Source organism: Solanum pennellii, chromosome 6 (assembly GCF_001406875.1).
Source record: "Solanum pennellii chromosome 6, SPENNV200".
In the NCBI taxonomy this organism is placed as follows: Eukaryota; Viridiplantae; Streptophyta; class Magnoliopsida; order Solanales; family Solanaceae; genus Solanum; species Solanum pennellii.
Window position 1 is genome coordinate 53707435 of NC_028642.1, and position 17365 is coordinate 53724799.

Here is a 17365-nt window from a genome sequence, read left to right on the forward strand (position 1 = left end):
TCTTAAATTACACGTGTCACATGTATAGTGGTGTATTTAGCTTTCAGCTAAGGTAAAATAAATATCAAGGGTACTGTATAATAATATTGTACAACTGACAATTCGAGAATACATATGTTATTATTTTTGGCACAATTAATGCTGTTAACTAATGCTTTCTACTTCTTTTGTCATCCTTTGACAAATTTGTTGAAATCATCGATGGTGTTAGCCGTGACGAATTTAAAATGTAACTTATCATTAGTTAACAGAAGAAAGAAATTGTTATATCTTTATATATTAAAAAATTTCAGATAAAAAATACTTTTTACATTATCGATCATATGTGGTGAACTTGAATTTTCGTTCTAAACAAAGGTTATGTATATGATCAAAGATCACTGATCATTTTAGTTGGGCTATCGTATAGTTATCCCAACAGGTGATCTAATAAAATCAGAGGAGGATTTAGGATAAAGGATTATTCAAACCTCTTTTGTTAATAAATTATATTTATAGATATATATACACAGTAGACATGAATTTCATGACCTTTTCATATGTTTATTTTTTGGACAAATTACAGAAATACACACCTTTTGTTCTATTATCTCTAGTTACTTTTTAAAATTTCCAAACCCCTTATTTCTTTAATGTATCCGAGCTACATATTAATGTATTTTAACTACATATTATGTATTCGAGCTAATTTTTTTATGTATCCGAGATAGTATGTAATGTATTCAAGCTACATATTAATTATTCGAGCTTCAATTATTATATTCAATTTTTTTAATTTGTAAGGGATTAATGTAATAAGAAATTTATGAGGGATATATTGTAATTTCATATTAAAAGTATGAGATTTTTACGTAATTTACACTTTTTTATATATATAATATTTAATTTCTTAGTGAAAGTTTTGATTGTGGCATTTATTATACAATTATGCTTAACTCACATTATTAGTTTGAATTAATTCAGCAATTTCTAATTAATTTTCAAAATTTTTTCATAATTTCACATTTGACTTGATGTATTGCACCTATTAAATGGGGTAACATGTACCTCCTCTCCTCTCAAAATGATGCAATATGTGTAGCTTCCACCTTCTTAGAAGATTGTCTAGCAAATATAGTCATGTATAGAACACTATATATATAAAAGCTATGTCCTTATGGTAAAAATTAAAAAAAAAAAATTCAAGTTCAAGAATATATTAATTAATTTTGCCAAAATTACCCCTTTTTTTTAGTGGATTTTATTTCAACTATTACCCTTCTTTGCCTTAACTTAGGGCCTTGTGTCTTTGTCCACTTGGTTTTATGTATAATCTAGAGCTACCATGGAATATCCAAAGGACATATAATATGTGACATTACAACCATCATATTTGATATAATTTCATAGCGATGGTGACTTCGACTTGTCCTTACTGTTTCACATTAGGCCAAAACTTGTATAGTATTAACTAATTTTAATTGCATACATTAACACATTTCCGCTGATAGATTGTATCTGACATTGGATCGGGACGATATTTTTGAAGACTCTTAATTATATAAGTTTAGGCAAATTTCTTTCTTCTTTCATATGTGAGTTAATTAGTTCAATACTAAAGTTGACATGATATTAGAGTCAGATTAATGGAGTTTAACGTAGCGTACATGGACTATGTTTGTGTGTGTGTGTGAGGGGGGGAGGGGGGGTATATAGTTATGCTACGGATTAGATGGTGGAAATCCAGATAAAAAATGTTTAGATCCAGACGTGAGGGGAAGTATTGATGGAAAGAGTCTCACATCGAATTAGGATGGGCCAAATACATAAATAAATCTCTAAACTTGTTCGGGTTTTTCCTTGAGGTACCTCAACTATGCCATTTTCCTGTTGAATCATTGAACCGCCGATAGTTTGTTCCTTTTAAAAAAAACACTGTTGGCTGATGTGGAATCAAATTTTTGAAGGGCATTGACAAAAGATACATATGTTGTTCCAGAACTAATTAGTCCAATTGACAGTGAAAATGTTCGAGAATAATGGTGTTTTATTTCAAGTCATTTGAATACATTAGAATACAAATGAGACTAACACAGTTTGTCGTCATTCTTTAGTAAAAAAAAATTACAATACGAACACAATCGAAAGCATTTACAATATAATTGCTTATCAAAATTAACTAACGATGTTTAAAAGGAACAAATTATGAGTGATTCAATAGGAAAATGACGTAGTTGAGGTACCTAAGGGGAAAAACCCAATAAGTTTAAGGATTTGTTTTTGAGTTCGACCAATTAGAACGAGATCCCTAGTAATATTTTTTTCAAAGTTTTACTTAGGTCAAAAACTAATTTGACAACTTCTTGATATTTTCTTCCTCTCTCTCTAGATATTTATTTTTTCTCACGTATAGAAAAAGGAACGAGCCAGGCACAATAGATTCGACAACAGAACCTACTGTTTTCTTGTTCTATTTTTGGTTCATTGAAAAAAACATTAAATAAGCATTTAAAAATCTCTCAAATAAACATTATTAATCTTCAATAATATAGCCCTAAGAAGTTGACACTATATGTGCTCCTCTTCGATAAGGTTGATAAGAAGTCGATATTTTTATTTTTATTTTGTAAATTTTAATATTTGTTTGATACTACATAATTCACTTTAATTAGTAGGGTTCATATATATATATATATGCTAATACTACTATTTGTGTGAACTTTACCAAAGTATAATATAAACTACTAGTATAATGCACTACTAGGTGACTTATTTTTGGTTAAAAAATTGAAGTTAATTTGTTTTGTATGGAACCAAAGAAGAGTGCTCAATTACATCAACATTAATGGTTTGGTACCGTCCAAGACTTTGTAATAAAGACAGATATTTTCATACCAAATTTTGGCCTTATAAACATCAATCATATATAACAAAGTTGTCTAATAAATTGACCTTTCATATTTAAAATCAATGCTTCTTTAAGTACGATGATCATATTTGACTAACTCTATACTCAGCCTAAGATACTATTTGCACTAATGAATTGTCATTATACTTAATCAACATCCATGGATTATACGATTAGAAAAACTAAATTTTATGGTTAAGAATTATAATCAATTAGGCATAATTTAACCTTAATAATTAACTTATGAGTCGTGAGAATATTCATTCAAAAATTTATAATATCATTACCCAAGTAGAATAATATATTCAAATGTTTTTGACTTTGCACTAAATTATATATATTATATATACAGATTAATCATTAATTAATCAAAATGAGCGTCGTTGAGATTGCTTTTGACTCTTTCTTAAAATTGAAACAAAACATTATAATATTCATCCTTTTTGACTTGAAAAAAAACCATGTTCCATTTGAAATAGGCAATTTTTCTGGTATTTCTGACTATTCATCAAAGTAAAATCCGGCCAATCTTCGAATTTTATACTTTATTTTATTCTTAAAAAAAAAGTAGCTTTAACTCGAACAAATAAAATTAATGTTCTGTCAGTTTGAAAGTAAATTATGATAAGAAATATATGATGGGATGCGTTAATCGAATTTGATATCATGCAATCTAAGACCCCAACTCCCTTTGTTGCCCATATAAACAACAATAATAATACACGAAAAAATATTAAATCGTTAAATCATAATTGAATAGTCATGTATTTAAAATATCTCGCGTTAATAAAAATTCGTGAAGAATCACATAGCTTAAACCTGTGATTGTGAATTTGTGATGTAGACTACAAACCTTAAAATATAAATACTGTAATGTATGAATGATATTTATCCTTCCTAGTCATATACAGGTGAGGATTACATTTATTTACTTTCATAAATTGAAGGTAGGACAGTTAAATTAATTTTTAAATTTATGTGTAATAAAAAGTATATTTAATAAGTAATACATTTAATTAATTGAAAATGAGGGCTAATGATGGGTTGTTAAAAACAGTTGCCGCCAATAAACCCATTAAACAAAACGACGACGTGGCAAGTTATGAATCAATCATAACTGACACCAAGCTTCCCACTTACATAAATATCGCATTGGCCGACAACCCGACACCCTATGATTCGTGGACGCTATTATCTACTCATTCTCCGCCGTACACGTGTGCCTCCTTCTACACACACTCCCACGGACCGTACGGTCACATCCCCTAATTGTAAAATTTTAAAACTTATCACGTGGCTTCAACAGTTATTATCACTGCATAACAGGGATATCCTCGTCTTTTTATCTTTTTATTATGATCATAAAAACATTGCAAGATATAGAAAAGGATATTTGTCACACACTTTCTGTTCTCTCTGATAAGAAGAACTGACTCATTGTTGCAGATTCTGATGTCGGCAAATGTGAAATCTCGCCGGAAAATTATGATCTAAGATTTTTACAGCCATTTTTTCCGGTGTTTAGGTAAAATTGAGATATGCAAGATATACATCCGATTGGAGGTGGAGGAGGGCGGTTTTTCGGCGGTGCTGGTGATCGGAGATTAAGGCCTAATAACCACCAAAATCACCAAGCATTGAAGTGTCCTCGTTGCGATTCGGTCAACACTAAATTCTGTTACTATAATAACTATAATCTCTCTCAGCCACGTCACTTCTGCAAGAGTTGCCGGAGGTACTGGACTAAAGGCGGCGTACTCCGTAACGTCCCCGTCGGTGGTGGTTGCCGGAAAAGCAAGCGTTCAAAGCCGAAATCGACTACTGCCGACGACGCACCGGAGGAACATAAGTCTGATACTAATTCTAGTAGTGAGAGTTCCAGTCTTACTGCTACAACAACAGCGGCAGCGGCAGCAACGGCAAATACTCCCGGCGCTGCAACTACAGAAGATGTGTCGGCAACTTCTTCCAACTCTGCTTCCACTTATCTCAACTTTCCAGATTCCAATTTCTTCATACCTCACAGTACTAACCAAACCTTCGATGATCAGCCATTAATGGAGAACTCAGTCGAAGATCAGTTTCAGGACATTGGAAACTTCACAAACATGATGACGTCATCAAATGATCCATTTAACATGGTTGATATCCCGGCTTACCGATTGCCGGAGAACCAAAACTCAAACGAGCAATGGCATACAGAGACGAAGATGGTAGAAACACTGCCGACTTCCGGTGAGATGAAGATGGAACAGATGAGTACGGATTTTTTGAATCAAACAGGTCGGGTTGATGAGTATCCCGGGTTACATCAAAGCAATAGTGAACTCACTCCACTGAATTGGCAAACTGGTGGAGATCATGGATTGTATGATCTAACAGGTACCGTTGATCATCAATCTTACTGGAGTCAAACACAGTGGGGTGAAAATGATAACTCTCTTAATTTTCTCCCTTGAAGGAACAAAAAAATTTGGAGAAATATATATGGTTATATCTTGTTTACTATGTTGGTATGTATATTCATTTCTCATATTTTTAAATTCGGTTCATGTTTTTATTTGGCTGGAGTTAGGGTTTTGAAATTTGTAATTTCTATCATGCAAATGTAACTAACCACTCCACGCTAATTACTCTTCTTTTTTTTTTTGGGTTTAACTTTCCCGGCGGGAGTATATTTAGATATTATTGCAAATGAAAGTTTTAAGTTAATCAGGATTACATATAACAATTTATCAAGTATTGTAATTTTTGATTTGCATCATCTAAATTATTAACAAAGTGTTAGTTGTTAGCTTTCAAAATGAAGTTGAATTTTGTGATTAGTAAAGCTGAAGAAAGTGAGGATACGTAGAAGTTTTTAGTTTTAGATATTTAGATGATAAGATATTAGAGAAATGTACGGATAGAAGGGATTTTTGAGAGTAAATAAATGGGGGCATGTGGTCGGCCGGTGAAGGGGGACCTCCACCCGAGCTAATTATGTTTTACGTGGCATTGATTTATGGAAGTGGAGTTACGTGTAATGATGTGATTGGTGGGATAAGTGGGGCATGTAGGTCGGTTTGTTGTGTAGTGGAACAGTTTTTCTTTGGATAGGTGACAGGCTAAGTGCAGTAGGGTACTGTAGTGTAGCTGTGCAGGACTACGAACTAGCAGTGGAGTGTGGTCACATAACAACGTGCTTCTATAGTAGTAAAAATAATATATATACACTACTCTCTCCGTCAATTTCGAGATTTAAATAAATTTATTTTTATCATAAAACTTTTATATATTTATTAAATATCTTGAATCATTAATTATTGTGATTGATAATTAAAAATTTAAAAATTTAATACGTCAATTATCAATCAAATTTCAACTTTTGAAAGATAAAAAGTAATGCATGAATTGAGATATGCACACATTTAAACTAACACTGTACGAGCTTGTTAATATTAGGAATAAGATAAAAAGACATTTGTATCTTACTTATTTAGTTTTGGAGAATAACATAGAAGATATCTCTAATTTTAATACAACATATTAGTTTCATCTTCAAATTATTAATTGTTTTAAACATATAATTAAATATATATACCCCTCTTATGCAACATGAGATGACGATTGGTTTTGAACTCTTAAAAAAGGATGGAACTCTGAATAAATAATTCAGAAAAATATTAAAAACATCCCTACACTCGACAGAATTTACGGTCTATCTCGTATATTTATTGAACTTCAGTTAGTCAAGTATAATATTTTTAAGACTGTCAATAATTTAAGAATAAAACTAAATAAAATGAAACTAGATAATTATGCCTCGAAAATTCTTTGCTAATGCCATCTAAGGAAAATAATAATAAGTAGGATAGAGGTTAATATTCATTTTGTTTCACTTTGTTGTCAATTATATTTTCATTTGTTTCCATGAGAATGTCAATCTTCGTAGCAACTTATTTTCAAATATTTGATGAGACTTATATAAGCTCATAAAAAATGTTAATTATTTACGTATCTTTAAATTAAAATTGATAAAATAAAAGTTATTTTAGTTTTACGTCAAAATAAATTATGATGGAGAAAATAATATTTTCTTCGCCTTAATTCACGTGACATATTTTACTTTTTGAAGAGTAAGACAATTTAAATTTAATCAAAAACTTGCACATGGAGTTTGAAATGAAATTCATATTCATAATTATGTAAAAAAAATCTATTATAAATTTTGATAATTGATAATTTAATATATTTCAATGATATATGAAAATTTTACGATTAAATATTAACAAACAAATTAAAAAAGTGCGACATAAATTAGGACGGAAGTAGTAAGCAGCAAGTGGGGGTTGATGGTGAAATGATGTAATTGAGATGACATGTGATGTGACACTATTATTGATAGAGGAGAGATATTATGTCACTTTGCATGTGCAGATGCGTGGGCTTCACTTCAGTCAGACTCATGCATTTGTTGTGTGTGTCCCTCTACTTCACTTCCCCATTAAACCCCTACACATGTCGTAATCTAAAACTAATTATGTTATCGGTCAATCTGATATTTAATAGATGTTGATTCAGTAGATTAGATTATGATATGTGTATGTCCGTTAGTATAAAGGGTGTGCATATAGTTTCTAGTTTTTGAATAGTAAAAACATCAATGTCTCAAAAGTATGACGAAGGATATCTACTTACCATTTACGATAGTTTAAAAGTATATTTATAGTTTTACCTCCTTTTTTTTTTAATGACCGTGATGTTCAGATTAATTTTTGGTCACCTTAATTAGTTTTAGGAGATACCTTTCATCTCTTATTAGCAACAAGTAGTAGATAACAGTACACTATCTATCAAGATTAAGATAGATATTTATTTTAATTTTGAAGACATAACTTATAAGGTTAGACATTAATTTAGTAAAATAAATTTCTAATAAAATACTTTTTCAAGGGAGTAAACAATCACATACTCAATGAAATTCTACAAATAAGATAATATATATCGATCTACTCACTACTTCACGCAAGATAAAATTTAGAAATATTTTCTTCTAATTTGTATCACCGAAGAGTGATTAAACCCACACATCACGCGTTGTGTTCTTGCTATCGGACTTAGTACATGTGCAAATGTAAATATTTTTTCAGCATAGAAAATAAAAAAAGAAAAAGTTATTATCACTCATTTCCTGTCATGCTATTTCAAAGTTCACCATAGAAACTTTGATTTAATATAAACAACAAACTATTTTCTGGCTTTTATGTTACTCAAATATTTCACCATAGAAACTTTGAACTGATAGTAGATCACTTACTAGATTTTATTTCTTACAAGTTACAATAAAAGAGAGAAATGTAATAGAATTAGCAGAAATCACTTGGCTTCCCAACTTTAATGTTCTGCTCTGCTAAAAATCCAACTATAGCATTTCTTTGCCAACCTTTGAAACTCCTGCGTCCACACACAAAAATGAACAATTTCCATGATACATCGATTCTCATAATTACAACAAAGTTATTCAGGAGTAGACGCATTTCCAAATAACTACGTTTGATGCATTGTTTACTCGAAGAATACTTACTTGTTATCGAGATGTGCTAGTACTTCTCCTTGAGGAAAAGCTGCTCTAGTAGTGTCAAAAGCAACTCTGATTGCTTGTTTCCAAGTTCCACCCACCTCCAAGTTGGACTGCGATTTGGACGGACCAGGGTCATCCATTGGCAATGAATATCCAGCAATAAGGTGTCCAACCCAAACTCCATCTTTCCTGCATAATTCACATAATTGCAACATAATAACAGTAACTTTAGTAAACCAAACTACAACTCTTTATCAAGAAATTGATGCTTGGATTTGGTTATTACAAAAACTGAGTTGAAAAATATAATGTTAAATTTGTACATATTAAAGAAATGTTACGATTATGAACGACGTACACTTCTGCTCAATTTGGCATACTTTCAGGGTATATATGGCTCTTTTTTGCTTATTAAACAGTGTTAATTAGGGGCAGCAGTTAAATTAAGGGCATAATTTAAAGGCATATTTGGCCCTTTTCCCATCAACAAAAGATGAATTCATTCTACATTTTGATCGTCGCTGGCTCACTGCAAACAGTTCAAAGAAGATGCTTCAGCATCCGATTCATGTTTGAGAAGCTCAGTCAGGTTGGCTGATCTCAATGAACCAGCTGAGCTTGAAGAAGCAATCATCCCATCATCAGTTGGTTTTCTTGGTTATGGTAATAGTCATAAGGAGACTATAAGCCTAAATGTTTCTGCTAAATTGAATCCAGCATTGTTGGCTTTGCCTAGAGAAACCACATGGAACTCCATCATACAATGCCTAGTTGCTCTTTAAGTAGCCTATATGTTTAACAGTAAAGGCAAAGAGAGGGACTGGGTCTCTTCTACATATGAGACAGGTAAATAATACCTGTGAAACATTGTACATATATAAAAATTTCTTTCCTTTCGAGGATTTTCGTGGTGGTATGTCATTTGTTTCCTTCCTTTTGCTGTAACGTGTTTTTCACACAACAAGTTCCCTACACCTTGCCACCTCTCTTTTTCTCCAGGTGCTGAAGAGGTAACTATCTTTGCTTTTTAAAAATATTTAAGGATTGGGGAGGCAGGAAACACAATAAAGTAATTTCAACAGCACAACAGCTTTCTCTTACATTTACTTGAACTGTCATATTAGTAACCTGTAGTGTTCCTAGTAGAATCATCCAACTTCAATAACATATATGAAAACAAAGATTTTGATGATAGTATATCAAAGGTAATACGTCTGAACTGCTTACTTGATGCCATGATTAGAGTTCTCAACCAGAATATCTATTTATCTGCTAATTATCTTGAATTACAGTTTCAGGTGACTGAGTAACTTACCGAACTATATCCATATGCCGTGGTACATAATGTCCCCCACCAATTCCTAGGAGAATCTTTTGCTGACAACAATTTCTGCATTTTGTTGAAAGTAGATATTGATGATGGAGAAAGATCAGGAATTAACATAAAATCAAGCGAAAACAATTTATATTTCTCTTCTGATCAGGATCATATTTCTTCGTTCTTGTTTCTTTTCCAGTTAAAGTAACTGATATTTTTTCTCAGGGGAATCTTTTTTTTTTTAGCTTAAATATATTCCAGCGATGAAATTGCATTCGTAAACGAGAAATGTAGATCAAAGCTACCACAAGTTATTATTAAGGAGATGGATGAACTTCTAGTCCCACAAATGTTCATGATCTGATTCTGCAAAAAGCTAGTAATGTAGAAGAAGAAATAGCAACAGTATGACCAAGATACTATTACTTGAATCGTACCTGCTCCAATCCCCCACTGCATCCCCTCCCCCGAGCCCTAGTCCTTCCCAAACTAACTGCAAACACCACAATTAGGGAAAATTACAAAAGATCCAACAAAGATGGGATAATTCCAGCATTATTTTAGTCATGCCACCGGTTAAGCTTCGGAAATATCAAAATGCTAAGATATCAAGGAGCTATCAATATTAAAGTTGCACATATGCAGGCTTTAAAAATATATCAGATTTCCAAATGCAACAGGAAACGTGTCATCCCTAAAGAATATTCACCATCTTTACCCCACCTCCTCCATCGAGTTCCCAAAGGCCAAAGACAACAGAAACAATACAAAACGGAAGTTGAAGAAAGTGGTTAATGTAAGGTACCATCGTGAGGGATTCACAGAAGGTATATAACAACTATGGTATTTAAAAATAGAAATAAAAATATTCCTCTGATTCCTTTTTTGCAAGTAAAAGCCCATCATAGTAATGAATGCAGCACTAAAGTGTTCAGCTGGCCTGGCAAAAGCCAATGCAATGAGTAAGCATAAGACAAAGGTTTGAGGGTTTGCTTGCAACAGAAACAGATGACACATAGATAAATATTGCAGAAGAGTTTGTGCAGCAAAAGGATACCCAACTAAGGCAATGGCTTGTGCAGCATCCTGCCTCTTCCAGTACTCCTCTGTGCTGCCTACACGATAAACAAAATTTCAATTGAATAGATAAGGAAATTGCTGTGGAGAGTGTTATCCTGATTTTTGATGATGACATACTTAACCAAAACTACATAATTATGTACATAATCCATAATTTTTTAATAAGTAATTTTCATCAAAATGTTTTATCTCTGTGTGAATAATCGAGTTGAGTATTTTTTTCATTAATAATTTAGTATTAGTAATATGTTGACTATTTATAGTCGATACTTGACCAATACTATACTAACATGGAAAAGTACACAAATCACTATTTAGAAATGAAAGAAAATATATTGCAGAAGGTCAAACAAATTATTAAGACATGAAAGGTAAAAGAAAGTATACCGATCTCTACAAACATTGTGGGTGCATTAGTTACAGGACCATGATGTGTAGCTTCCAATGTGACCTACACCAAGAAATAGACATAGAGAGGTACCCATTACAGACAGATGATTACGTACAAAGTAGATTAAATTAGAAAAAATCAAAAGGTTACACTTGTTACTGGATTGAAAATCCATGCAGCATGGGAAGATCAATCTTAAGCTCAAATCGAACATCAATTTATAATAGTTAAACGCAGTGTTATTGATCAGTAATCTAATTAAAGAAAAACTGAATACATTGATTATATCTGTTCAATCTATAAAATGTCATGTTTTTTCAAGTTGGTCCATTTGTCATACTGTAAATTCAACGGTAATAGTTAGTAGTCTTTTAAGACAATCCTCCTTTTTTATAACCAAGCCCAGAGGTACAGCGATGTATAAGACAATCCTTTCTCATGATTGATTACTTCACAAATAACTATATAAATAACTTTAGTTTTATACCATCAATATCGAAGATATTCCATTGGTTACTAGTTTCTCTGCCCCATTTTATCATCTTGCTTTTTTTATGAAGTGATTCAGTTAACATTTCTAATAATTAATCCAAAGATATTGTGTCCACCAATTCTAATTTGCAAGAGTAGGAAATGTATTGCATAATTGTCATATAGCAATGGAACGTAGAATCTAATTTAGAATGGTCAATGACTACTACTCAAAAAGGAAAAAATGTAATCTTACTAAAGCAAGCATAGATGTTCTCAACCTTACTAATGTGGCAGTCCAATAGAAAGCAGAATGGTGAAGAATGAAGACTGATCTAGAGTTATCTTAAGTCGGCATTGCAAAAGCCAGTCCATGACAAAACTATTCAGTAGTTAACAAAGGCAGACAAGCAGTTCAACTAGGTTCACCTTACCACTCAAACATTCCATATAAAAGCAGTTTTTGAGTAGAATGACAGCCAATTCTTGACTACTGAGATATAAACTAGAAACAGTCTATGCTTCAAAGGAGAAGATAACAACCATAAAAAACAAAGATATACATGTTCACAAGAAATTTAGTTAGAAGTGCAACGAAGCAAATGGATCTCCAGTTCAATCTCCAACACTGAATCAAAACCAAGTTAAGTATTTTTATCTGAATCGAACATTCACTCTGCAATAACTAGTCAACCTGACATAAACACGTCAATGTTAATAAGAATGCCAAAGTGAAAAGTCACCTAAACAGGGATGTTACCTCGAATTCAGGAGTTAGATTCTGTGAGTCAGCAATAGATTTCAATAGTCTAAACCACGGTCCTATACGTGGATTCGGTGGTGCAGCCCAGGCAGGCTTCCCACCTACCGGCAGCTGGTCCCCCTCTGTTAGGTGAGGCACACCTAATGTAAACCATCCCAACACAAGTAACAAGAATTGAATACTCCACATATTCAGAGAAAATAAACCATATACAGCAGAAACCATTTTCTACCTATGGGGTGAACTGTAAGTGCAGGACGATTAGATGCAGCAGTGTGCTTGCTGAGAAAAATAACCTCATCAACCGTCTCGCCTGTGGTATCTTCCCAACGCATGTCCAGGTGGTCCTCTCTCACAATGCTGCTATCATGTTTCAATAGCCTAACATCTCGATTCACAAAACTTGGCACATCCTAAGCTTATGCACAAACCAAACAAAATAACAGCTTTATTAGTTCAAGCATGTCTTAAAGCTCGCATCTCACTTCATCTTGTTCCTTGCGCTGAAATCATATATATAAATTTACAATACACTTGAATCATCAATTTCTGATCTACGAGCTTGAATTTCTAAAGGGGACTATAAGGAAGTCGATTTATAATGCAACCGTTTACTCCTTTTTCTTATAACCATGGTGTCCAGGCCAGCTTCATGCACCGCGACTAATCACAAGAGGAGTTTGCTACCTCCCACCAAAATTAGGTATCAAGTAACTCTATCCACCAAAGCTTCTACATATGGAAAAAAAATCAACCAGTGTTTTTGGCCTTGAGATGAGCATTTTCCCCTCATCCCTTTTAGTTTGGGGACAAGTAAGTTTAAGAAAAGGATCATCACATCACCCAATTATGAGCAAACTTGAACTCTACAGCCTCTGCAGTCAAGTCACACCCCAACTTGAATCTCCTATTTGAGCATGAGACTTCATGATTCTCAGCCCACTTCACTGACCACTAGGTCCTCGTGTGCTAATTCACCCCTTTTACTATTTCTTTCCTATTTGCAATCTCAAGGTATTATGACAGTCAGTGTAGAATTCATACAGCCTACCCCAATCAGTCTAGTTGATTAATTGATAAATGGGGAGCATAAAAGGGAGAAATTGGAAATTAAGAAAAATGATAAGAGAAGAGATTGAAATTGTTACCTGAATGGGAGGACCAGGGTACCATCCAGGCATGGCTAGAAGGGCAGATGCAGGGCCAATGGAAGCAGGGTCTATGGTGGTAGCCACTATTAGTGTCACCATTCCTCTGCTACACCTAAGCAAATCTTGATGAAAAATGTTGCTGAAGCAATGTTTTATTGATGATATACTTCTATGACATAAAAGCCCTATCTTGATCATTCTATAACTGGTGGATAAGCAGCACTCATCTTCCCTTTTCACTGCAAAAATGTAATCTTGTGGAGTATTTGGAGGATTATAGGATGTTTCAACTTTTGGTTCAAGAGATTAGGTATTAGGGGGGCTATTTCACTATATAAATTTTGAAATTTAATTAGAGATATTGTTTCAAATTAGTACTATTTCATATCATAATTTTTTTAACTTACATAAATCACATTAGTGTAAGACCCTAAATACGTTATATCCCCACTTTTTTCTATTTTTCAAAAATTCCTTAAAATATTAGTCATCTAGATACATAAGTTTCATCCGAATACATTAAATGTGATACATTATAAAACTTGTCTGTTGCACTTAATAAGGAATATTGACGTAAAATTGATTTTATTTCCCATAAATCACGCATAACTGACTTTCTTTTCCACAAATCACGCAGATTTGATTTTTTTCCCCATAAATCACGCAAAACCTGATTGATATCAATCCATTCAAATATGTAATAGCTTTACAAAATTCAAAAATCAAAATTTTCATCTTCTCCATCAATTCGAAATCTTGATTCTCCAATTTGCCATTGTAGATGATTGGAGAGATGGTTCAGATATATTCAATTGCTCTGATCCTTACAAGAAAGTTAGTGCTATTGTGCAGCTATATCAAGAACTATAACGATTTCCATATTTTGATCGCGGCGAGCAGTGATTTGGAGCTAGGAAGCAATGGGTGATCTAAATCTGAATGAAAACAAGTTTGAGCTATTTGTTAGTGATGATATTTACTGATTGGATCAAACTTAACTTTTTTGTGTTTGTTTTTTATTATAATATCATGTTTTTTGCAGTTCAACTTTCTGATCAATATCTTTTCTTACTTTTGCTTTTGCAATAACATGATGATCATGAGTTTAACATGTCGTGTTTTACGCTTGTTTACATTTTTATAGCACTGGAAGATAATGAAAACAACGACTTGAAATGACTCTGGATATTACTACATTGTGAATACATGTTAATCAATTTGTTTTAGTTATTGTTTACATGTTTATAGTTGTGAGTTTTAATGAATATAGAAACGACGAATGATCAAATCGAATTCATTTAATTCTTACATTTAGTAGTAATTTTTATAATGTATCATAGCCAATAATGTGTATCAATAATTTGTACAAATGTATCATTGCAAACTAATGAGTATTTAGTAGTAATTTGTATATATGTATCATTGCAAAATAATGAATATTTAGCAGTAATTTGTATAAATATATCATAGTTATTAGTGTGTATCAAATTATGTGTGATTGAAAAATTGGATATCTTATACAATCAAATTGCATATCTTATTCGAAGGAAATCAAATTGAAAATCACTCGATGGCTTTGAGAAATATTATCGATACATTATAAAGCTTGATATATTATAAATGATACATTATACATTACTCGCGTGTCAAGTACGTTTGAATTGAACATGAAACTCACTAGTCGAAGTATCAACAATAGTAGGTTATGTATCGGTATAATAAATATAAACATGATACATTGCATAGAATCCACTAGTCGAAGTATCAGTAACATTAGATTATGTATCAATATAATAACTATAAACATGATACATTGCATAAATCTCACTAGTCGAAGTATCTACAACATTAGGTTAAATAACATGGTATATTGCACAAAACATAGTCATTGTATCGAAAAACTAAATTACAAAATAAAATAGACAAGAAACATTGAAAATTTGTGCCTTTGATGAGACGAACATGATAATACAGATCAGACTTTGTCCTTTTTTTTAGCGTTGTTTCATAATAGATTTAAAGTCGAAATCCTTCTTTAAGAATAAGACAGAACAAACATTAAAGAGTGCAGATACATAATACCCAATTGATTCTGATACCGTTTACATATCATTTTAAATTTGAATACGATTGAAGATACATTATAGAACTTGATACATTCAAGAGTGTTTACGTATCAAATACATTTACATTGAACATGATAAACAAAATCGAAGATTATCAATATCATAAATATAAACATGATATATTACATAACAACGAAAGTTACTGTAGCAGTGATGTACCATATCAGTGATAACACTAAAAAAGACAGATTTAATATATCAGAAAGTTAAAACGAATGCATTATACATAAATTTATGAATCAAAATTAACTAGATACATAAAAGATGTGAATCTTATATAGAAAAGGGTGTTGAAACAAAGGTATTATAGATTAAATTATAGATCAAAATCAATTAGATACATTGAAAATATGAAGCTCGGGTAGAGAAGATATTTAGTAACATATTCTACTTTCCCTTTTTTTTTTTTTGTATCTTTCTTAATGGGTAATTTAGAACTTGAAATACATGTTTCATCGATTTCGAATCACAAACATGAGGGATGAGAACTTCCGTTTGTAAATGTAATCAGGTAAGACCAATACTAAATGGTGGATTAGAATCCATATGTATCTTTCCATCGTCGTTTGACAAATAACCGGTTCATCTCTTCTCTTTCATTCTTTTTGCTTCATTTTGTTCGATATTCTTTCTGAAGATCGCCCGTACATATCTCATCCATATATATAAGAGATTTATAGATGAAAAAGCTAAACAAAATTTTGAAAAATTTATAATTAATGAATTAGAAAGAAAAAAGTGGACGAAGAAGAAGATACTGGAAAAAGAAAAAAGAAAAGATTTGAAATATGAAGAAGAAGATTGGTGAGCTGGAAAAGAAAAAGAAAAGATTTGAAATTCAAAAATGGAGTGATGGAGATAATTAGTGATTCCATGGAGTGATTTCAGGCGTGAAAAAAAGAAAAAAATCGTGAGGGTGATTGTTTAGAGTGATATTTGAAAAAGTGAAAGAAATTGAAGAAAATAGGAATTTTTGTAATTTTTAAAAATGATAGAAAATAATAGAAAATAAGTTGTGAAAAGATGTGTATATAGGTAATTTATCCTATATTTTTTTTATTAACTTATATATTTTATATATAAAGTGGATCGATTATTCATGTTATTATTTGGTTACATAATTGTAGGATCAAAATCTAAGTTATTGAAATGTATGACCATCTCATTTGTTTTATATATACGGGTTTGATTCATTTTATGGATTAAGTATATGGAAATTTGATTTTAAAATATTTAATATTTCAGAAAGTATGTGATCATCTCATTTAATTATTTAAATAGCTAAATATTAATATTTTTATTATTTAATTATATTTCCGACATTCATTATTATTACAATAACGAGTTAACAATCCACACTGTATTTATATATGTAGAGTTTAAAAAGAGTAAAATGTTCCTAAACCTTATTTCTACCTTTGTTCTCTGTTTTTCTACTAAACTTGAACTGATTCTTACAGTAACAACACATACAATATATTTTACTGCATGTAAAATTTGATAAGTACATTAAATTCTGTAATTCAGTTCTGCAACACAAAAAACTTATGTATAGAATATGTTATTTTATTAACATTATTGGAGAATGAACCTTACTGTTAAAGAAAATACATTT

At 31.7% G+C, this 17365-nt stretch overlaps 2 protein-coding genes across 2 annotated transcripts; one reads left to right on the forward strand and one right to left on the reverse strand.

The window, feature by feature from the left end:
* The first annotated feature begins 4254 nt into the window (after positions 1-4254).
* On the forward strand, positions 4255-5622 carry LOC107023859 (dof zinc finger protein DOF5.4-like). Its single transcript, XM_015224676.2, has one exon. The coding sequence runs from the start codon at positions 4426-4428 to the stop codon at positions 5344-5346; it is 921 nt and encodes a 306-aa protein (XP_015080162.1). The 5' UTR covers positions 4255-4425; the 3' UTR covers positions 5347-5622.
* Positions 5623-8028: 2406 nt separating this feature from the next.
* LOC107023885 (D-aminoacyl-tRNA deacylase-like) lies at positions 8029-13982 on the reverse strand. Its single transcript, XM_015224721.2, has 9 exons — positions 13622-13982; positions 12706-12886; positions 12471-12613; positions 11236-11299; positions 10831-10883; positions 10206-10261; positions 9766-9840; positions 8454-8639; positions 8029-8323 (listed from the first exon to the last, which is right to left on the reverse strand). The coding sequence occupies exons 1-9, from the start codon at positions 13820-13822 to the stop codon at positions 8236-8238; spliced, it is 1047 nt and encodes a 348-aa protein (XP_015080207.1). The 5' UTR covers positions 13823-13982; the 3' UTR covers positions 8029-8235.
* Positions 13983-17365: the final 3383 nt, after the last annotated feature.

Coding starts and splice junctions, on each gene's coding strand:
- LOC107023859 (XM_015224676.2), top strand. CDS start 4,426: ATGCAAGATATACATCCGATTGGAGGTGGAGGAGGGCGGTTTTTCGGC.
- LOC107023885 (XM_015224721.2), bottom strand. CDS start 13,822: ATGATCAAGATAGGGCTTTTATGTCATAGAAGTATATCATCAATAAAA. Junction 12,614..12,705: donor ACTTACAGTTCACCCCATAG/GTAGAAAATGGT, acceptor GGTTTACATTAG/GTGTGCCTCACCTAACAGAG. Junction 8,640..9,765: donor CGGCATATGGATATAGTTCG/GTAAGTTACTCA, acceptor TGAATTATGCAG/GAAAGATGGAGTTTGGGTTG.